This window comes from Syngnathus leptorhynchus, chromosome 5, assembly GCF_054491065.1.
Source record: "Syngnathus leptorhynchus isolate UIUO chromosome 5, UIUO_Slep, whole genome shotgun sequence".
In the NCBI taxonomy this organism is placed as follows: Eukaryota; Metazoa; Chordata; class Actinopteri; order Syngnathiformes; family Syngnathidae; genus Syngnathus; species Syngnathus leptorhynchus.
In genome coordinates, this window is record NC_141199.1 from 16,226,843 (window position 1) to 16,248,569 (window position 21,727).

Below are 21,727 nucleotides of genomic sequence, written 5' to 3' on the forward strand. Positions count from 1 at the left end.
CGTGCTAACCAGTGCCCCACCGAGTCAATTATGACAATTGAGGTCAAAGTGTCAGCGTATTCCGTGTCAATTGGTGGCATGAAAACCACGGTTAATAGTGCCCCTACTAAGATGGCTGCCAATTGCGCACGTCGCTTGGCCATGTTGATCGAACGCTGGCATTATACTCGATATACTGGATACTTGTCAAATGTACAATCTATATCATGTTTGATTCTGAATATATGTATATTTTTATTTATTTATAATTCTGAAAATTATAAAACGACCCCAAAAAATTGTCTTAGGAGGTAACTACGTCACCGGAAACAGAAAACGACACCTCCGGAACCAGGAAGCAGGTGAGCCAATCATTTCCACGGAGCTCGCCTTGAGGTCAGCATTACATTGAGTGTGGCACTTCGGTTATGTATTTTAGCTACTAAGAAATTTGACATTTTACTAACTAACCGGTAACAGTCTATGCCACATTGTTGTTGCGTTACGTGTGGCGTTTTAAAGCTTGAAAACATACCACAGCTTGCGATAGTTTGTTTATTCATATTGTGACGCCATACATTGCCCGGTAATTCCACTTCATCTTTGCGTGTCGTATGTACATTTAAAGGCTGTGTGTTGTGTTTAATGTCTGTTTTTCTAGAAACTCACTGACTTCCTTATCTTTTAGGTAAAATGAGACTTCTGCACTGCCTGCTCTTCCGCCACATTACTGCTACCCACTGTTGCCTTTGTCACCCCAAGACTGTGTCCAAGTCCTTATGCAGACCATGGCGGTCCGTGAGCACCGCCTTGAACCAACACATTCATGACCTCAGCGGGCCCGAGCAGAGGTTGCTCAATAAACTTTACACGGGCCTGATCGGCGGTCAGCGGGCTTCTCTGGCCGAGTCCATCACGTTGGTGGAGACGCAACATCCGCGGAAGAAGGAGTTGGCCCAGGTGCTGCTACAGAGGGTGCTGGCCTACAGGGGGGAGCAGGAGAGCCGTAATGGTGGCAAGCCGGTTGCCTTCAGAGTAGGTTTGTGGCTGCTTCATTTGTCTAATGTGGTATATTGGTACCTCAACTTAAGAGTGACCCAGTTTTTCAAGATGAGTGCAATTGTTGCGTGATATATTTTTATTGATTATGCATTCTTTTCAATTTTCAAAGGTCTCTCAGGTCCTCCGGGAGCCGGGAAGTCGACGTTCATCGAAGTGGTGGGCAAAATGCTGACGGGACGTGGACATAAAGTGTCAGTGCTGGCAGTTGACCCATCGTCCTGCACAACAGGAGGTAACGTCTCAGCCTCACATTTCAAAGGCAATAATAAGGCAATAATTGATGAGTTGTCGATTATCGATTGCTCTTCTGATTAAAAAGAATGATACGAGTACATTTTATGAGACCACCTTCCTACTTTCAGGTTCCCTCATGGGTGATAAGACCCGCATGACCGAGCTCTCCCGTGACATGAACGCCTTCATCCGTCCGTCGCCCACGTCGGGGACACTCGGCGGCGTCACCAGGACAACCAACGAAGCTGTGGTCCTCTGCGAGGGGGCCAGTTACGACATCGTCCTCGTGGAGACTGTGGGTACGATGTGCAGTCTACAAACAGTCGACACAATCGGCTGCTTCTCTGTTTATCTTCCCAGAGTTCACTCAAAATGTACGTTTTGTTTATTTTCAGGTGTCGGCCAATCAGAATTTGCAGTGGCGGACATGGTTGACATGTTTGTATTGCTAATTCCGCCAGCAGGGGGCGACGAACTGCAGGTATTGTCCTAACGTTACCCGGAGCTTGCACTCCTCGACAGCATTTACGGAACTAAATGATCGTTCAATATGAAGGGCATCAAGAGGGGCATCATCGAAAGGGCTGACCTGGTAGTCGTGACCAAGTCCGATGGAGACCTACTGGTACCAGCCAGGAGGATCCAAGCCGAATACACCAGCGCTATGAAGCTACTCCGGCGGCAGTCCAAGTCCTGGAACCCCAAGGTCAGTGGTACATATTTGTATTCAGAGTTCACACCCCAAACATTAGGGAAGGGACAGGATGTGGAATTGTCATACGGCCATCTTATTTGTAAACAAATACAGTGCAGCTCAGCCTCTGACTCGCGGTCATATCTTTTTGTTGAGAAACTGGTGTTTCTGTTGAAACTGACCCCTGTTATGATCTAGTCTTGCTTTTGTTCTGTGGTTGTTGGGCAAAACACAATAATCTGTGGGCCTTGAAAAATCATTCAAAATGTTCTAAAGTTGTTGTCGCTAGCGGGAATTCTCACAAGGAGTAACACTTTGGCAAAGAATTTTGGTATCAGCTTTGATTTCACGCCCAACTCCCACTCATATCGTCAGGTGGTCCGCGCGTCCTCGCACAGCATTGAGGGGATCTCGGAGGTCTGGGCCATAATGGAGTCGTACCAGCAGGCCATGTTGGCCAGCGGCGAGTTGCAGGCCCGCCGACGGGCCCAGCAAAAGGTGTGGATGTGGACCTTGATCCAGGAGAACGTCCTGGCCCACTTCAAACATCACCCCGCTGTCCGGGAGGCCCTACCTCACCTGGAGAAGACTGTCAGCCGGGGGGACATCTCGCCCGGCCTGGCATCTGACCTGCTCCTCAAGGCCTTTCTGTCATCGTCCCCATAGTTAGTGAGTGCTTCGTCCAGTAGAGGGCGCTTGTGCAATGGATGCTTTCAAGACTTGACAGCCTATCCAAATGGAGGACGTGCGTATTTGTAGACTGAAACTTGGACAATCCTACGACACGAATCACTTTAAGGATGAACCTAAACTTCTTTAGGGCTTACCTTAAATGCGCAACCTGCTCTCCAACAAGGATTTGAGCAACAAAATACAACACTAGGCATGGGTCAAGATTCAATTTTAATGGTATGATAACTGAGCACAAATCTTGCGCTCTCACAGTAATAAAATTGCAGTATCTATCGAACACAAGCTATTTTATTTTTATTCTTCTCATGAAGTCGCTGTGTGCCATCACCGCTGAGCTAATTTCAGAACGCAACCGTGGGCTACTCGTGTTGTCCTTTGGGCTAACTAGTACCTGCTGGTGGTGGTTTTTTTTATGGCCTTAATCGACATAAAAAGTCAGTTTCCCTCGCCTCGTCCTTACAACCCTCCACCCCTCTCAAAGTCTAAGTTAAACCGGTTGGGAACTCCAACTTTTGTGGGTGCACATTCTTTTGTACTGATGGCCCTCCTGTTTGGTTAGTGATTTTTTTTTATGGGTTGTATTTTATCCAGAATTTTTTTTAAAAGTCCACCTCCTTCAAATCTAAGTACACATCCCAACTGGCCAACAACACTGCATCTGGTGGTGTATGGCATTTCACTCATATCTTTTTGCCACTAGAGGTCGCCCTAGTTCCACTCTCGCCTAAATGGATCCCACGTCCTGGAGCCTCCATCACGCCCATCTTCCAGCAATCCTTCTATTTGGGTCAGTCAGAGGTGAAAACATATAATCAATCACTCTTATGCTTTATCCTTGCCTTTCTACAAGCGCTTACCTTGTCTGGAAATTCACAACCACCCCCCCCAACGTCTTGAACGGACTCCTGTGGGTTGACGCCGGCGCGTGTTGACCAAGGATGCCTGCTGAATGCAGATGGAGTCATTAGACCCGGCAACCCATCTCTGCCATTACCGTGGCACAAAGGCACCTTTTTTTTTTTAGCCACTTGTGCAGCTGTGAACCTGCATGTGCACATGCACTCTGGATGCGGAAGTGTTAAAAGGAGACCAGAACTCCAGACCAGAAATCGATTTAATGTGTAAAGCCTTTTGAAATGGAGGTACATGTTCCGATCTCTTTTGTCTCCAACAACTGCAAGTTTTGAGTTTTCCTAGAAGTGGCATGCCCCCCCCCCCCCCCCCCTTTTCCCTCATGCATTTTTCTTATGGCAGTGTGTTTGTGTACAAGTTCTGCTGACGGACCAGGCATCAGGATGCCGTGTGCACTCGCTAATTCTGTTGAGATGACGACTCTGCAGTGTAATTTAGCCGGGCTGTCCCTTCGGCAAGAAGGCGCGTACCGAGCCTCGGCGCCGGTAATTGGACTTAAGAACTGATTGGGGAGCTTGATTGACCCCCGGTAATGGATTCGAGTGTATAATTATTTGTAGTTATGGTTACGAGATGATATCGAGGTGGACGGCGGTGGCTCACCCCTGCCGCCAACGCTGCCAGCGCTCAATTAATGAAATCCAGCTGCTCGGGCGCCACGAAAGTCTGCTCGGGTTGGGCGCCATCCCAATACTTCCCTTTTGTGCCACTGGCAAGTCTGTCACAATAGTTATTAGAAAATCTTGGTTACAAGACATTAAGCTTGATGATGTGTGTCGCCATTACTTTTGAACACCCTGCGGCGTCGCTGGTGGCGGCCCGGCAGCAGTCATGTTAATAATGGTGCTCGTGGTAGCGGGGAAGCGCCTCCGCAGGACACGAAAGGCAATCACGTCTTAATCCGCAGCTTTAATTGGCGGCCAAGACCCCCGTTCCGCCGATAACCCGGGCCCGGCGAAACAAACGTTTGGTGAACATTGCGCTTTATTTCACCTCTTTTGGAAAGTCAACCCTCGAAGCCAGTTACTCCTGGCGACGTGAAATTTAGCACGAGCAGATCAGTGGGAGAGAAAAAAAACATTTCAAATTTGGAGATTTTTGACAGAGGAAACCGCTATTTAGGTTGATTTTTGTCCAATTCCAAGAATCCTTCAAAAGCTAATTTGTCCTTGAGATTTTTTCCGATTGCTCCCAAATTTGAATTTGACAGATCCGCCGCGCCAAATTGTGGAACATTTTCCTTTTTGTCACTGCTAACATGCCATCAAAAATGAATCCTTGCCAGAAAAGGGAGACTTGTAATCAGTCATCCCGCCAAGGTCAAAGCTTGAGCAAACGTCTGGGAGCTTTGTTTCTGCTACTAAGTCTTGGCAAGCCTTGCTCTCTTCCCGTCATGAGTCCCTTGGAGCCCCCCCCCCCTTCCTCCTTCGCCATCCCCACCTCCTCTTCCGCTGATGTGCGTGACCTCTCGTTGCCCTCTTGCCAGTCTCTATTATTTCTGGCTGCCCAGTGGCCCGCTTACCCTGGTGCCTGTTATGACAGGTAACACTGAGCCTTCCACTCTCCAGCTAATGTGTGGCTCTGCCTGTCAGCCCCCCTCCCAACCTCAGATTGGAGTCCAAAGCCACATTTCAATCAGACAACATCGTTGATCATGCCAAATTTTGATCTGGTTTACATTTTCTCCGCGACAAAAATTGTGTGCTATCATAACAGCGCGATTGTCTCGGCGAAGGTGCCGGCTATCGATTAGCGGTCGACTTGCTAATAACCTCGCGCAGCTCGCTGCGCTGACAGGAAATATATCACACAGGAAATGTGTTTATCCTCCGAGTCAATTTGCTTTGACCTCTTTTTAAACACGGCGAGATGCAAAGTTGAATTGATTTCAATCATCTCAACCACCTCTGCCGTGTTTGCAACTGTTACAGTTTGCTAAATGTGACCCTCAGCATAACAGGAGGGTTTAAGTTGGCGCTAGGACGGCCTACAGCAGCATCCCAGGAAAAATAAGATAAGGTTCAAGAACCATTTCTTACCAGACCTCACTGAGAGACTCAAGAACAAAAAAGTATTTTATTGATCATCAGTTTTTCTCTGGGTCATGCATGCTAAGGCATCTGTCGAGCTAATTGCTCGCTATGTTGTCCAGTCGTCCTTTTAGGCCAGAACAAGATGTATCGCCTCGGTAGTCCAACGCAGGTTGCTCGCATGCCCGGCTCTCTGTTTGATTCCGGGGAGCTGCCAGCAGCGCCGCGAGAAGGGCGCCGGGGCCAGCGTGGGTTTTGTCACAGCCGAACGACATTTCGGAGGCGCTCTGCCAGGGCGGCGCCGCACATTTCTGTCCTCGCCGGGGCAGCGGCGAACGGCAACGGGCAGATGGGCGAGTTGTCTGCGCCAGACGCTCCGAAAGCAGGCGCGCCGCTGGCCCCGCCAACTGTCGGCCAGACGTTGGCCTTGGCTGGCACGACTGCGGGGAAGCACAGGTGTCGTCTGTTGGCCGTGTGAACTCTCCTGGAGCTGTAGGATGATATCTTAAGTACGACGCTGTCGTTTTAACAACTCGGGGCTTGGGAATCACACAGCCACGCAGATCCTCTAACTGATTTTCACTTAACCAACTAGTTGTCCTAAAAGGCCACGGATGGACGGAGTTTAATTTACGTGAGCGAGCCTCTTCTTCAAATGAGGACGGATGAAGGGATTCTTGATTGGAAGATGGATGGCTGTGCGGCTTTTGCTTTAATTGATGGAAGATGGCTGATTCACTTAACGTTAATGAAATCATTAGAAGGCTCATCAGGCGCAGCAGTGCCGCGTATCCGCCGTAAAACTCAGCTCTTCTGGAGTTTTCTTGGAAGATTTAGGGGGCACGTTGATGTGTAATTTCGTTTGCTTTGCGATTGGCCACCTTGGGTTGTGAGTAGTCGCGGTGGGTGCGGGAGGGGCAGGTCAGCCGGGGGAGTCGGCATTCTACTTCATTAGTCAGCGCGGGAAAATGAGAAGCTTGATTAGTTTGGTCTTGACCTCGTAGTCTTCCCTTAATCTCTCCTGGAAGTTCTTGGGCTGGGCCCAGTCGTCTTGGGGATTTTCCTGCGTGTCATCTACTTGAAGAAATTAAATCCTCCCTCAAATAGATGCCTACGTTTTTTTCGCCATCAAGCCATAAATAGTGTATTTGTATTGTCATTGGTGGATATCCCATATGAACCCAATCAAAGAAATTGTCTTCAAGGGGAGAAAAAGTCACCCGGTGACTCATTCATTTGAACAAAAATGCCTCCATCTTGTCATCAATAAAAAAGTTACAGTGGTGACTTTAAATTGTTTCGTGAGCACGCCTCTAAGTCATAACGATTTCGTCTCAAGTCATCTATTTCTTTGGAAACGAATAAAAGTGACAGTACGCTAGCTGTAAAATGTTCCCGTCTCAAGCCTCCGTCCCAGGTAGTTGGTTTGCAGTTTGGTTTTTGCTTTTTACAGTTTAAAACTATTTCATTCTACCAGCTGTTTATTTAGGGTGTAATTCCATGTTCAACCACTAGAAGGAGCCTTTAACGCTCATGCTGTTGTGTATAAAGCTAATTGTTACTATTCATTTGTATATTTTATTCGTTTTGTATTCGCTTCAATTATTATATACAGTTATTAATATACAGTTATTAAGTCGACCTGGCAATTTTCCACGTAGGTAGTACCTCTCTTTCCTTCCGTTGTGCAATTCTCATTTTTGTTGTTTTATGTCTCAACAGATACTACAGATAGATGCAGCAATATCACACGGACTCCATCTCGGCCATTTTGCAGAATCTCTGTGTGAAAGCAGTGAAGGGAGAAAAAAAGAGGAGATAAACACGTGGAGGTAGGTGAGCGCGCAGTGGAGCAACAAAAATAAGGCGGGAGAGGGTTTGCTGGGTGCTACCGCCGACGCGAGCTCGTGTCTAAGCAGCTTTCCTCAGTCGGCTGGGTCGCGACGGGTCACAACGGGATTACACTTTTGGCAAACAAGCCGGAGCTCCTCTCTCTCTGACTCCCCCGTGACGGCACATAACCGTAATAAAGCCACGCACCTGCTAACAAAAAAAAGATAACGCGCAATCGATCCACGCCGGCCAAGATGCTGTCGAAAAGGCTCCTTTGTGCAGACCTGAGATGGGAAAACTTAGCGGAGAAATTTCTCAATTAGTTGCCACCTCTGATGGACAGGATATTGAGTTATAGCTAACCCAAAAAAACACAACCCGAATTCCATCCATCCATCCATAAATACATTTCTTTTATGAAATAATAAAAGTGTAAACAATTTTTTTTAAATAAAATTAATTATATAGCCCTTCATTTTCTTTATTTGTGTAACGTCTTACAGATAAACTAATCCAAAAATTCTTTATTGATTTATTGTCGATGATGCGATTAATTTTGACACCTCTAAATAAAATTGCACCAAAACCACGAAGGGCAACATTTCTGAGTCCGAGTCGTTGGGTGCATATGTCCTCATTAGTATTCCATTCAGTTGTAAAAAAAAAAAAAAAAAAAAAGTGGAGCTGTCTCCAGAGTCGTCCTCCGTGTTGCTAACACGCATGTTTTTAGAATATGTTGGGACAGCATAGCGCCCAAGGTAACACTCACCTAGCGTGAAAGCTAATGTGAATGAACCCGTTGCAAAGGAAGCAAGCGCTCCTGTCCAAGGTGTTCCATAGCCGCAGGGGCTAACGCTGATGAATGACTCCCTTAATGTCGCCAAACACTTTATCTCTGCTTCATCTGTTTTCATTAGGCAGTGCTGACCTTTGGCTGGCCGGGAACGTGCTAGTGTTGTGGCGTGAGTGAACGATTCGTTCAAAAGAACGAATCCTTTCAGTGAACGAGAGTGAACGAATACCTTCCTAAAGGGAAGGCTTTTTTCAGTTCATATGACTTCAACCATTAGGTGTCGCTAATGCGCATTGAAGTTGGGGCCACCCTTGCCGTAAAACTAAACAAAGAAGAAAATGACGTAACTTCTTCTTTGGGTAGTCTTTATTTTATATGCATATAGATGCCTAAATATCGTTATCCAATATATTTATTGCAAGTTCACATTAGATTGCTGGTTTTAAATGTACTATTATTAATAATATTTTAATAAACATTTATGTTAAAACTTGTCTGTTTTTTTTATTCAATGTTTTTACCAGGCAAACTGCCAACCCTCCGGTTACTAAACGACCCGCTCTACTGCCTGAGCCACAGCATTTCATTCCTTGTTTTTATATTTGCCAATTAAAACATGAAAATCTGACTTGGTTAACTGCTTTATATGACAATATGTATGTGTCTTACGTTGTTATGAGTTGGTGTCCCCCAAAATAACAAATGTCAGCATAACAGTTTTTTTTTCAACCTTTTATTCAAACATAAACACATTTGGTAGAATGACACCATCAAGTACAATCCAACAAATACAAATATGAAACATCAATGTCGACATAATGTGTGTCGGATGGCCTAGCAGCAACGCTGTCTGTCACTCGTGAATCTTTGCGAACAACCTGAAAATGGCAATCAAACAGCCAATCAGAAAGTGGGGGTGAGGGCGGGTGTGGCACTTTTCGCTTTCATTTAAACTTTGACCATGATTTTTCCCTAATGAAGTGGCCTGTGATTAGGTACACTCAAAATGGCGATGTACCTAATGGAGTGTCCAAGTGACGTCACAGATCAAACAGCCAATCAGAAAGTGGGGGTGAGGGCGGGTGTGGCACTTTTCACTTTAATTTAAACTTTGACCATGATTTTTCCCTAATGAAGTGGCCTGTGATTAGGTACACTCAAAATGGCGGCGTACCTAATGGATTGTCCGTGTGACGTCACAGATCAAACAGCCAATCAGAAAGTGGGGGTGAGGGCGGGTGTGGCACTTTTCACATTCATTTAAGCTTTGAACATGATTTTTCCCTAATGAAGTGGCCTGTGATTAGGTACACTCAAAATGGCGGCGTACCTAATGGAGTGTCCGTGTGACGTCACAGATCAACCAGCCAATCAGAAAGTGGGGGTGAGGGCGGGTGTGGCACTTTTTACTTTCACTTAAACTTTTTCCCTAATGAAGTGATTAGGTACACCTGTGTCCATTTGACGTCACAGATCAACCAGCCAATCAGAAAGTGGGGGGTTGTTTGGGTGTGGCACTTTTCGCTTTCATTTAAACTTTGACCATGATTTTTCCCTAATGAAGTGGCCTGTGATTAGGTACACTCAAAATGGCGGCGTACCTAATGGAGTGTCCGTGTGACGTCACAGATCAAACAGCCAATCAGAAAGTGGGGGTGAGGGCGGGTGTGGCACTTTTTACTTTCACTTAAACTTTTTCCCTAATGAAGTGATTAGGTACACCTGTGTCCATGTGACGTCACAGATCAACCAGCCAATCAGAAAGTGGGGGGTTGTTTGGGTGTGGCACTTTTCGCTTTCATTTAAACTTTGACCATGATTTTTCCCTAATGAAGTGGCCTGTGATTAGGTACACTCAAAATGGCGGCGTACCTAATGGAGTGTCCGTGTGACGTCACAGATCAACCAGCCAATCAGAAAGTGGGGGTGAGGGCGGGTGTGGCACTTTTTACTTTCACTTAAACTTTTTCCCTAATGAAGTGATTAGGTACACCTGTGTCCATGTGACGTCACAGATCAACCAGCCAATCAGAAAGTGGGGGGTTGTTTGGGTGTGGCACTTTTCGCTTTCATTTAAACTTTGACCATGATTTTTCCCTAATGAAGTGGCCTGTGATTAGGTACACTCAAAATGGCGGCGTACCTAATGGAGTGTCCGTGTGACGTCACAGATCAAACAGCCAATCAGAAAGTGGGGGTGAGGGCGGGTGTGGCACTTTTCACATTCATTTAAGCTTTGAACATGATTTTTCCCTAATGAAGTGATTAGGTACACCTGTGTCCATGTGACGTCACAGATCAACCAGCCAATCAGAAAGTGGGGGGTTGTTTGGGTGTGGCACTTTTCGCTTTCATTTAAACTTTGACCATGATTTTTCCCTAATGAAGTGGCCTGTGATTAGGTACACTCAAAATGGCGGCGTACCTAATGGAGTGTCCGTGTGACGTCACAGATCAAACAGCCAATCAGAAAGTGGGGGTGAGGGCGGGTGTGGCACTTTTCACATTCATTTAAGCTTTGAACATGATTTTTCCCTAATGAAGTGGCCTGTGATTAGGTACACTCAAAATGGCGGCGTACCTAATGGAGTGTCCGTGTGACGTCACAGATCAACCAGCCAATCAGAAAGTGGGGGTGAGGGCGGGTGTGGCACTTTTTACTTTCACTTAAACTTTTTCCCTAATGAAGTGATTAGGTACACCTGTGTCCATGTGACGTCACAGATCAACCAGCCAATCAGAAAGTGGGGGGTTGTTTGGGTGTGGCACTTTTCGCTTTCATTTAAACTTTGACCATGATTTTTCCCTAATGAAGTGGCCTGTGATTAGGTACACTCAAAATGGGGATGTACCTAATGGAGTGTCCAAGTGACGTCACAGATCAAACAGCCAATCAGAAAGTGGGGGTGAGGGCGGGTGTGGCACTTTTCACTTTAATTTAAACTTTGACCATGATTTTTCCCTAATGAAGTGGCCTGTGATTAGGTACACTCAAAATGGCGGCGTACCTAATGGAGTGTCCGTGTGACGTCACAGATCAAACAGCCAATCAGAAAGTGGGGGTGAGGGCGGGTGTGGCACTTTTTACTTTCACTTAAACTTTTTCCCTAATGAAGTGATTAGGTACACCTGTGTCCATGTGACGTCACAGATCAACCAGCCAATCAGAAAGTGGGGGGTTGTTTGGGTGTGGCACTTTTCGCTTTCATTTAAACTTTGACCATGATTTTTCCCTAATGAAGTGGCCTGTGATTAGGTACACTCAAAATGGCGGCGTACCTAATGGAGTGTCCATGTGACGTCACAGATCAACCAGCCAATCAGAAAGTGGGGGTGAGGGCGGATGTGGCACTTTTCGCTTTCATTTAAGCTTTGACCATGATTTTTCCCTAATGAAGTGGCCTGTGATTAGGTACACTCAAAATGGCGGCGTACCTAATGGGGTGTCCGTGTGACGTCACAGATCAACCAGCCAATCAGAAAGTGGGGGGTTGTTTGGGTGTGGCACTTTTCACTTTCATTTAAATTTTGACCATGATTTTTCCCTAATGAAGTGGCCTGTTATTAGGTACACCTGAAAATGGCAGTGTACCTAATGGAGTGTCCAAGTGACGTCACAGATCAACCAGCCAATCAGAAAGTGGGGGTGATGGCGGGTGTGGCACTTTTCAGTTTCATTTAAGATTTGGCCATGATTTTTCCCTAATGAAGTGGCCTGTGATTAGGTACACAGGTTGATTCTAAAGATTCAGTTCACTTAAAAGAAATGGAATGCACATCACTAAAATGCTCTGCAACTTTCGTTGCGTGACAAATCCGATTCCTTCCGACGACACGGGAAAATTAGAAGTGACGTCCCTGATCCCTATTCACAGGTAAAAAAAATAAATATTTTTTTTCCATTTCCTATCACTGCCTTTTTTATTTATTCATCATCCTTGAATTGATTTTAAAAAAAGTCTAAAGTGGACCATCAACAACTCTGGTAGGCCTGAGAGTGACCAACCACATTGTGTCAAACCCTGGAGCCACAACATATGGAAATGTAATTTTAATTTGACCCTTAAGACACAATTGGGCCCAACAATAAAGTTAAAAATTACTGAAAGTAATTTTAGGATGTCAAGAAAGTGTGATAAAATAAAAGACAAGACAATAAGACAATATTTGATGTAAGCTTTACTTTGAAATCCTGTTACATTTAGATCCGGCATGTTGAACATAAAAAGAATACCAAAGAAAACAAATACAAAAAAAAAAAAAAGTACAAATGATCTATTTACCAGTTATCGTCACAACCCTGTACAGCCTTAACCATGGAGTAATAATAATAATAATAATCAGGTATAAAAAAAAAAGCTTTGTACAGCATATACCAATTGTTACCAAAGCAGATGCGGTGGGTAGAGCCTTTTTTTTTTTTTTTCCTGTCTTGATCGTAAAAACGCTGCTAACCAAGAAGTGTCAAGATGCTAACTCAGGGATTGAATGTTGAGATGTCATGCTAACAGCAGGGGAGTGCAAAGTAAGCAAACCATAATTGATGAGGCAATGCTCAAAGAAATACTTATTATTATTATTACTGTGTTTTTTTTAGGGGGGAAGGGGGTTTGACTGAATTGCAACTAGCGGCTAAAAATAAATGACACTGATAGAGACTTGGCAAAACAAAACAGGACGTGACGGATTGCATCCTAACATCACGTCCTGCGGCTACGTACGTTTTGGTCGAAAACAATTCTCTCGTCCAATCTGGCATCATTTAAAGTAGAAAATAAAGCAAAACAAACGATTGAAAATGGACAAAAAAAGGAAGGAGGATTCTCTTTAAAGACAAGGGATCGAGGCTTTGAAGGCCACATGATGATGTCCAGTAAAAAACATGTAGCTCCATATTTTAATATTTTTTTTATCTCCTTTTGAATTTAGAACTTTTATCCATTAAAAAATTGCAGATAGCTTTTATCAATTTTTGAAAACATCTATTTTTTAGTGTGTAAATGATCAAATTTAGAAAAAAAAGCTAAACCAAAATTTTGTGTAATTACAAGAAAATCACAAAATGTGGAGATGCATGTTTTCACTCAGCAACGAGTAACTTAACTGCTGAAAGCTTTTAAAAAAAAATCCAATTGAATTTTTAAATCAAAAGCTCTGCCACCCTATTCTAGCTCGAGTCCCATTGTGAAATAAAAGTGCAGCGTTGTGCAAAAGAAACAAAACCAACAAATTTAACCTGGGGTCCTTTTTAGCTCCCAGGATGAGCTTTATCTGTGACTCTCTGATTCACACAATTTGTCTCCATTTCATGGGCGGAGCTTAATGGTGTCTTGATTGACTTGTTTTCCTTGCCAGCACGTTTGAAGCTTTTTAAGTGCTTTTTTTTTTCTTAGACGTGTTAACGAATGTAAGTGCAAAGTTGATGTTTTAAGGGATGGGGAGAATTTGTGACTATAAGTGATAGGCGTGATAGTCGATTACAGGGGAGGGGAGGGGGTCTTCGGGGTCAACAGTTCAGACATCCTTTCCTGATAGCCTTCACTGTGTTCAGACTTGCTGACAAATTCAGGTTTTGTCACTGCGTACCAAAACAAATTTGAGGTCCTTGGTTTACAACATAGGATGTTTGGAGGTACGCTTAATTAGTGGCGTACTTAATGTTTATCATTTGAAGGTTTTACGTTCTGATTGAGGCAGAAATAGAGTGCGCTACTTGACTGTGATGTCAGCTCATCCCTATTTAGCATTATTATGGCATTGCAACAGGAGTTCAGAACACTTAAGAAAAAAAACAAGATTGTTAAATTCTGATTGAATTTTCAAATGCCCATCCCATAGTTAGTGTGTCTGCTGGAACTGGATCTGCGGATGTTAGTAAAAATGTATTTTATGACAAAGGCTCAGTAAAAAGAAACAGAAAAAAAAACCCATCAAAAGTAAAAAAAGGCATTTTTCCATCTGTTTACCAGCCCGTCTGTCCCTGTTCACACTTTTTTTTTTTTACATCAACAAAAATACATTCATTCAAGTCATTTTGGAACTTTTTTTTTTTTTCTAGTTATTTACCTTCTTTTTTGTACATAAAAATTACAAAAGCTTCAAAAAGCACCATTTGAATCGGCTCTGCGGCGACCAACCAAACTCCAGCCGGCCGCCTCTGCTAACCCGTTAGCACGGTATAGATAATTTTAGCGTTGGGGATCGGGTAAGTGCAAAAATGATCTTCAATCGGGATGTCAAATTTTTCGTTTTCATTCTCATAGCTTAGCAGAAAAAAGAAGTGATGTCAGGCAGCAGCTAAGCACAACATGGTTTGACCATCGTACAAAAGAAAATGAAAAAAAAATTAAAAAAGATGGACCAGGGGCTACAAAACTATGTACAAGATTGATAAATAAGTGCGCGCTTTGAGGCGTCTGCTTTGGAAACGAGCCTTTGTCCGTTTCATTGGTTCCGTCTGTGTTGCGCTCGACCAAAAACTCAATGTCAGCTTCCTAAGCTAGCTTGAAACACAGAAAAAGGCATGCTATCTCGATGCAGCTTAAAAACGAGCTGGGGCTAAGCGCTCGTCCAAAATGAAATTCAATCAACTTGGGAGAAAAAAAAAAAAAGCAGCTTTTGGATATAAATGTTTTTTTTCTTTCTGTTAGCATGTACAACTCTTAGAAATGTTTGTGGTGGTCTGATTGAAAAGAAATGAAAAGGCAAGTCAAACAGTCTCAGCCCGCTCCGTGAGTCCCAGGTAGGCCATGAAGGAGTGTTTGTGGGAGGCTGGAGAGGGGGCGACGGCGGGGAGGGGCGGGGGGTGGAATGTGAAACTGTGGGTGAACAAAGTGGTGAGGGGGATCAGGTGCGCCCGCTTGCAGTTCCTGTACGGGTCCGTGTCGCCGCCCGACGGGGGCCGGGCTAGGCGAGGCCCGCCGCCGAGGGTGCGGGTCAGGGCGACGGAGCGCAGCGCCCGGGACGCGGCGAGTCGGCCCGGTGTCTCCCGGCCCGCCCCGCCGCCTCCTTCCTCCTCCGGGGGGGCGGGCGGTGCGTGCTTGAGCCTCTTGTGCAGGTTGAGGTTGTCCTTGCGCTTGCAGCGGTACGGACAGCGGTCGCAGTGGAACGGCCGCTCGCCCGTGTGCACGCGCACGTGCTCGATGAGCTTGTTGGCCGTCTTGGACAGGTAGCCGCAGCGCTCGCAGCGGTAGTGGTTGCCCAGGCGGTGGGCGCGCGCGTGGGCCTCCAGGGAGAGGCGGTCGGGCCACAGTCCCTGGCAGATGCGACAGCGGTGCTCCGTCTGGAGGTGCGTCTTCAGGTGGCACTCCATGGCCGCCGGACGACCGCTGGAGTAGATGCAGAAGGGGCACCTGCAAGAAAGGGGGGGGGGGGGGGATGCACACGAGAACAGTTGAAGGCGGCGCCACCACCGGAGACGCAGACGGGAATCGATCGTGATGGACGGGAGGGGCGTGGGTGAGGAATGTAGCGGCACTTACATTTTTAAATAGCACCTTTCATCTGCTCTGGGCCCCAAAGCGCCTCACAAACCCTGCAGAACAGAATCACAGGGTTTTTCCCGCGTATGAAATTTCGAGGCAGACGTCTTCCGCCTACTTTCAGGCCGCCTCCGATTCGAAAACAGAACATATCTTACTATTTGATCGAACTGCCGCTAAATTGGGTTGTCATTTTTAACTGCAGGTGGGAGCTGCTCCAAAGAAGACCGCCAAGAGCAAGATGACAATGATGAAAATTACAATAAAAAGAAGACAGTGAAGGCGACAGGTGAAGAAAAGGAAAAAGATCATTTCTATTAAAAAAAAAAAAAAGCCTTGCTATACATGGTCATTTAAAAAAAAAAAAAAAAGCTGGACTTTGTTTTTTTCTTCTTCTTTCAAATAAAAACCTTACCAGAGATTTTTTTGTAATAAAAATAATTGCTATACATGGAGTGTCTGTTTTTTTTTTTAAAATAATAATTAAAAAAAAAAAAAAATTCATTCCGTTATGGTAACACATTGTTCCCACTTTTCAAGGCAGCATTTTAGCACGGCTTTGATGGCGCAATGGTTATAGCAAATAGTGTATGTCCTCACACGCCGGTTCAAATCCTGCCACAGGCATGTTTCTTCCTACTTGGAAACGCAAACTCTAAGTTGAAAGTTTTAGGGTTTCCAACTAGTACTCAAGTACTTCAACTTGATGCAAATTTGCTACATTTTTTTTGACACACAGACTAACTTGGAGTTACTCGGATGAGAGTCCCTAATTAAATACTGTGTCATTATCCTGTGGGCTCCCCCTACTGGTGTAAAGCATCACTGACATGTTTGTACTGCACACGATTAGCATTGATGCTAGCTTTGTTCATGACATGAGTTCAAACGTGTGTGTGTGTGATGAGTGAGGGAGGGGGGAGGACGGGCGGAGTTTAGGAAAGGTGTGACTGTACTTGCTTTCCTTACTTGAGTCCTCCGGTGGGGACGCTGTGACACTTCTTGTGCTCCAGCAGTTGCTCGGGCGTCTTCAGGAACTTGTGGCACACGTCGCACTCGAACATGCGTGTGATGAGGTGGATCTGCAGGTGGCGCTCATACATGCTGCGCGTCTTGCACACGAACGTGCAGAACACACACTCGAAGCCTGAGCGCAGGGAGAAAAAAGTTAGCGAGTGCGATTGCCGACAAGTCAGACTTTCTTTTACCTTTATCGGATTTGTCCTCCGAGCCCGAGCGACTCCCGGAGCTGGATTGGCTGCCGGCGGAAGAGGGCGGGGCTAGCAGACTTTTGAGTTCTTCGCCGCCGCCGCCGCCGTGCGTGAGGTCGCCGCCTTCCGAGCTGTTGAGCGAGTCGCTGAGCGCCGAGAGGGAGGACGACGTGCTCTTGGTTTCGCTCAGGGGACTCCTCGAGTTCAGGCCTGGAAGAGATGACAAGGAGGACAAAGTCAGATCAGAAAACTGAGCAACAAAGACGCAGATGATTTGGAGTCGTCGGATGGTACCGAAATGAAGCCTGCAAAATATGCCACTTGGCTCAATAAAAGTTGGGAAGGCTGCAGTAGGAGAGGATAAAAAAAATAAAATAAAAAAAAAAAAACAGTCATTGTGCTGTGCGTTTTGTCGCATGCACAATGTCGTTGTCATCTGACAGCGACCCGTAGCCATAACCTCACATTTATCCGTTATGTAGACACATACACACACACACGTGTGTGTGTGTGAGTGTGATTGAGGCCCCCGCCTTGCTGGCAGACCAATCAAGAAGCAGCATGCTATTATCGATCCACATCTTTCATTCACCAGGAAGCGAAAGCGAGGGAATTAGAAGTGTGTGTGTGGGGGGGGGGGCACGGAGGAACAGAGCGGGTCACGGCCAAAGATGGCGGAGGCGCGCCTCAACAAAGGCTTTTTGCCAAAGACGTCAGCCATGGGGAAGCGGTCCGCCTTCCCCGCTGAGTCGGGTGGCGTACTCTTGAGTTTGGACTCCGCGGGGGATCGAGCTCCTTGAACTGCAGACGCGGCGCTGAGCTCGGCCAGTTTGGATCCACGCACGTAGGCGACGTGGCGCTAACGGACGGAGACTAAAAGGGGGGGCGTGAAAATCTAGATTTGCACTCTGTATTGTCTCCGTCGCTGCAGGTCCAGATGGATCGTGATTACAAAACTGGACAGATGGGGCCAAGTAGATCATTATTTATTATCCTATATAGAAGAAATAGTTAGCACTCATGTTTTATTGTCCAAAATTGTCAATTTCATATCCGTTGTCTGGATTTTGCATTGCACAGCGCCACCAAAAGAGCTGTTTTCGTCGTTTTGAAATACGGGCTACGGGATTTGAAATGGATGTACCTGCGTGGCCGGTGCTTATGTGACTCTTCATGTCGCCTTCCTCCATGCACACAAAGTCGCAGACGCTGCAGCAGAGCGAGAACATCCACTGCTCCTTGTCCACATGGAGCGACATGTGGCCCACGAACTGGGCGTTGAGCTCCGTCTGGAAGCCGCAAACGTGGCAGCTGCGAGAGAAGAGCGAGAGGGAGACGCCACGTGTCAAGCCGAGCCAGCGCGCATTTGCTAAGTGGCACAGCTTGGCTTCTTTTGAGAGCTTCCATGCAGATCAGGCCAACCGTGGACGGAAATCATTTCATTTGAAAAAAGCCAGTCACGACAACCTGTCTTTATGCTAAGCTATGCTCTTGGAAATAGATAAGCGAGCAGAACGTGTACCGATGACAAATCGAGGACTTTATTAATTGGTTAACAGCCAGATCGTGAGAATTAATTCAGGCCATATTTTGCACAGCCCCCCCCCCCCTTCGACTGAATGAAAATTTCGATAACTTATTGTTCAATAAATCCATCACGAGACCGAACGGCTGTCGATGATCACCTGTAGTAGTAGGCGCAGTTTTTGCGCTCGGCGCCATCGTTGACGGCGGCGACGGCGCTGACGATCTGCTCGGCGTCCGTGTTGACCAGCTTGACGGAGTGGATGGTCAGGTGCTGATTGAGGTTGGCCCTGCACTTGGCGGCGTAGGGGCACAGATGACACTTGTACTTCCTCTCCTCTGCCGCGACAACATACACAAAACCTTGTGTCATGTATTAACATAGCAGCACACGATTGCTTCGTTGAAGCACCAACACACTCCATTTGCCCCGAGGACACCAAGCCAGGCAACCTTTATGTCGCCGGGAGAGCAAAAAGACCACCACGGTGACATATGCCCCGACTTCTGCTCTCTGTGGTGTGGCCAAGCTGCTCGCAGCCAACACACTCAGATGGTGTGTGTGTGTGTCGGAGGGCATTTTCTACACGGGTCTCAATTTGTGCTTTCTTTGATGAGGGGCCCTAAGCTAACCCGACAGCAAGCCCTCTATTAAAGTGAAATTCGCCAAGCGCGACGAGAAGACGCAACGACTGGTGGATTTGGGAAGTGAAGAATTCTGGCCTGTGTGGATGCATCCTTAAGGGAGGTAATGAGACTAATGACAGTTGTAATCTCTTTAAAGGAAGGCTAATCTAGTCTAGTCACCCTCATTTACCGATGTTCGCACCGGTACGCGTGTGCGTATGAATAAAGCGCTTTGCCGATGGACCGTGATGCAATTTCAACGGGATAACATTATGGTTGTTTTGAACGTTTGTGACTATTTTGGTGCGTTCTCTCGTTACCTGTGTGTAGGGCAAGGTGGCGCGATAACGTCTGTTGCCTCCCAAAGACTTTGCCGCACACTGGGCACGGGTAGAGCCGCTCGTTGAGCCGCCACTTGGCGATGCCGTTGCCCGGTTCGCCGTCTTCCTTTTCGGAGTCTGCAACACATACAAAAGGACTGATGCCACCTAAAGTCGGAGGACGGCACTGCAATGATTGTGATTTTTATGACAATATTATCTTTCAGGAATTTGTTTTGCAATTTCAAAAAATATGTTTTTTTTTCTGTGTATATTTTTCCCCACTGGCGCCAAGTGTTCAGTAGCAGCCAGACACTTTTTTTTAATTATTAAAAAGTGTTGAAATGTACACGGTAAGACAAGTGGAATGAGCAGGCGCGAGTGTGTTCACACAAAGAGCTGATAACGACTTAAAAGAGGAGTGGAGTTAAGGGGAGCGAGCGGAACAAGTTCAAACGCACAAGGGAAAATTTGTGTGTGTGTGTGTGTGTGTAGGGGGGGTTGAATTAACTTTCAGGCCACTCTTTGACACCCAGGAGCCAATCAGATTTCCATTAACTGGCAGAGGGACAGGTAAAGCTGGCACAGGCTAATTAACCTCTGGACCGCCGGCAGCCACAGGAACGGAGACCGGGGGCGACGCCCCGGGCGAGGGGGGGGGGGGGGGGCACGGAGCCCAAAGGCTCGTTTGAGATCTAAGCGGCGAGCTGGAGCTTGACACAGTGTTGTTAATTGAGATGTGTGTGTGGAAATGCCTTTGTCTTTTCCCGTGTTTTGTGTGTGTAATGGTGTCTGTGTGCGGTACCGTTGAAAGGCGGCCGGGTGGACGAGCCGGCCTCTGCGGGGGAGGAGCTTTTGGAGCGCGAGTTGAAGGGTGATTGTCGAAAGCACTCGTCCAAGAACGGACTGGAAAAGACGCGGAGGAGACCAAAGCGAGGTTTTACAGCAAGCCCTTTTTTTTCGGTTTTGGTTTTCCAGTCATTGACTCACCTGTTAATTCCCACCATGTTGCCGTCTTTGTGGTTGTTGGCTTTGCTCACTTTTTCTGAAAAACCAGCACATTTAAGAAGGTTACACATGACGATGATCGGGCTAATTTGTCGAGGGAAAAGAAGCCACATGTGCCACTTTCAAGGAGACTAGGAGCGAGCTATGCGGCCCAGCGTAAACCCCCCCCCCCCCCCCTCGCCGACCTTGCCACCGACGCATCTCTGAGGTCTTACCGCTGCGGGTAATTCATATTGATTGCTCATTGTGTGACAGCCTTGCAGCAAGACCCCCTGCACCCACCCTGCACCATTTCACTTTGCAGCCAGATCCTCCTTTGTGGCGGTCGTCGCAGTTTGCCAGGCCCCAGAGATGCCCCGGCCTCCCTGGGTGGCACTACCCCCCCCCACCCACCCCCACCCAGTTTTGTCACACCGCTCGCCAAGGACAGAGGTCTCCTTTTCACGTTGCCATGGCGATGCGGCACGAGAGAAATGTAAAGGCGGCAGGGAGGGAGGGCGGGCGGGTGGCGCAGGGATGGGGAAGTGTGTGCAGCCAAGTGTGCTTGAGCCGCCATGTCTGAAAACGAGTCAAGGGAGACAGAATGAGAGGAGAAGAAGCGGAGGATCGGTGCGGACATTTGTACATGCCCGCTGGAGAGCGTGTAAAGGTGGGCGTGTATGCAAGACCATGCGCGTGAATATTGTGGAAGGAGTCCGGCCAGATGGAGAAATACAAACAAGTGCTTCCATGTCAGCTGAGGGGCCACTTGTGACTTTGGACATGATGGAAATGGAAGGAAAGGCCCATTTTAGTGACTGATGTCCAAGTTTATCAAGACTCAATGTCAGCCGTGTGGTCATACGTCGCGTCCTTGACTTTACGACGGCGCCGCCAAAGGACGGAAATGGAAGGTTTTACAGCTCACGCACGCACAGCCAGCCGTCCTTGGTTACTCAAAACACACCTGACAATTTGAAGAGGAGCTCGGAGGCCATTTTGACCGAGATGTCTTGGGAGAAGAGGTCCTTTTGGGGGCGCGCCAGATGCTCCGGAAGCTCAGTCTTCTCGCGTGGCCCTAAAGTGCCGAAAGGCAGCAGGTGAGGAGGGGGAGGAGCGTGCGGGGGAACGGGCGACGAGACTTCGGCAGGGGCCGGGTCCACCTCCATGGGCTCCGCTTTGACCTTCACCTTCTGGAAGTGGCCATCTTTGTTGTTCTCTGTGCGGAAAGAAGACATTTGCTATTCAGGCTTTGAGCACAAAACGGTATCCGTTGTTTCTAAACCAGCGATGCTATCCATTAGCATGTCAGTGGCATGGCTAGCATGAAACAGCTTGACACCGCTT

At 46.8% G+C, this 21,727-nt stretch overlaps 2 protein-coding genes across 7 annotated transcripts in view; one reads left to right on the top strand and one right to left on the bottom strand.

The window, feature by feature from the left end:
* Positions 1-347: 347 nt before the first annotated feature.
* On the top strand, positions 348-8,673 carry mmaa (metabolism of cobalamin associated A). 4 transcript variants are annotated; one of them, XM_085913200.1, is made up of 8 exons: positions 348-375; positions 668-1,018; positions 1,151-1,273; positions 1,404-1,574; positions 1,671-1,756; positions 1,832-1,981; positions 7,327-7,436; positions 8,355-8,673. In XM_085913200.1, exons 2-8 carry the CDS (start codon positions 673-675, stop codon positions 8,362-8,364), a joined length of 996 nt encoding a protein of 331 aa, XP_085769326.1. In that variant the 5' UTR covers positions 348-375; positions 668-672; the 3' UTR covers positions 8,365-8,673. The 4 variants fall into 4 exon arrangements, with proteins under 4 accessions (XP_085769326.1, XP_085769327.1, XP_085769324.1 ...); XM_085913201.1 differs by having other exon boundaries at positions 7,327-8,673; XM_085913198.1 differs by lacking the exons at positions 7,327-7,436; positions 8,355-8,673 and adding an exon at positions 2,345-2,944.
* A 3,724-nt stretch (positions 8,674-12,397) lies between these two features.
* The window catches only part of znf827 (zinc finger protein 827), a 38,399-nt gene continuing 29,069 nt past the window's right edge, over positions 12,398-21,727 (bottom strand). Inside the window, exons 6-15 of one of the 3 annotated variants that reach the window (XM_085911182.1) lie at positions 21,348-21,599; positions 20,384-20,438; positions 20,199-20,299; positions 19,394-19,531; positions 18,608-18,785; positions 18,067-18,233; positions 16,920-17,132; positions 16,681-16,858; positions 15,712-15,764; positions 15,434-15,582 (exon numbers count right to left, since the gene is read on the bottom strand). In XM_085911182.1, coding sequence (XP_085767308.1) covers positions 15,716-15,764; positions 16,681-16,858; positions 16,920-17,132; positions 18,067-18,233; positions 18,608-18,785; positions 19,394-19,531; positions 20,199-20,299; positions 20,384-20,438; positions 21,348-21,599 — 1,331 coding nt within the window. In that variant the 3' untranslated portion in view covers positions 15,434-15,582; positions 15,712-15,715. Of the gene's footprint in view, positions 15,583-15,711; positions 15,765-16,671; positions 16,859-16,919; positions 17,133-18,066; positions 18,234-18,607; positions 18,786-19,393; positions 19,532-20,198; positions 20,300-20,383; positions 20,439-21,347; positions 21,600-21,727 lie in introns of all 3 variants that reach the window. The other 2 variants (XR_015065989.1, XM_085911183.1) reach the window with 2 other exon arrangements.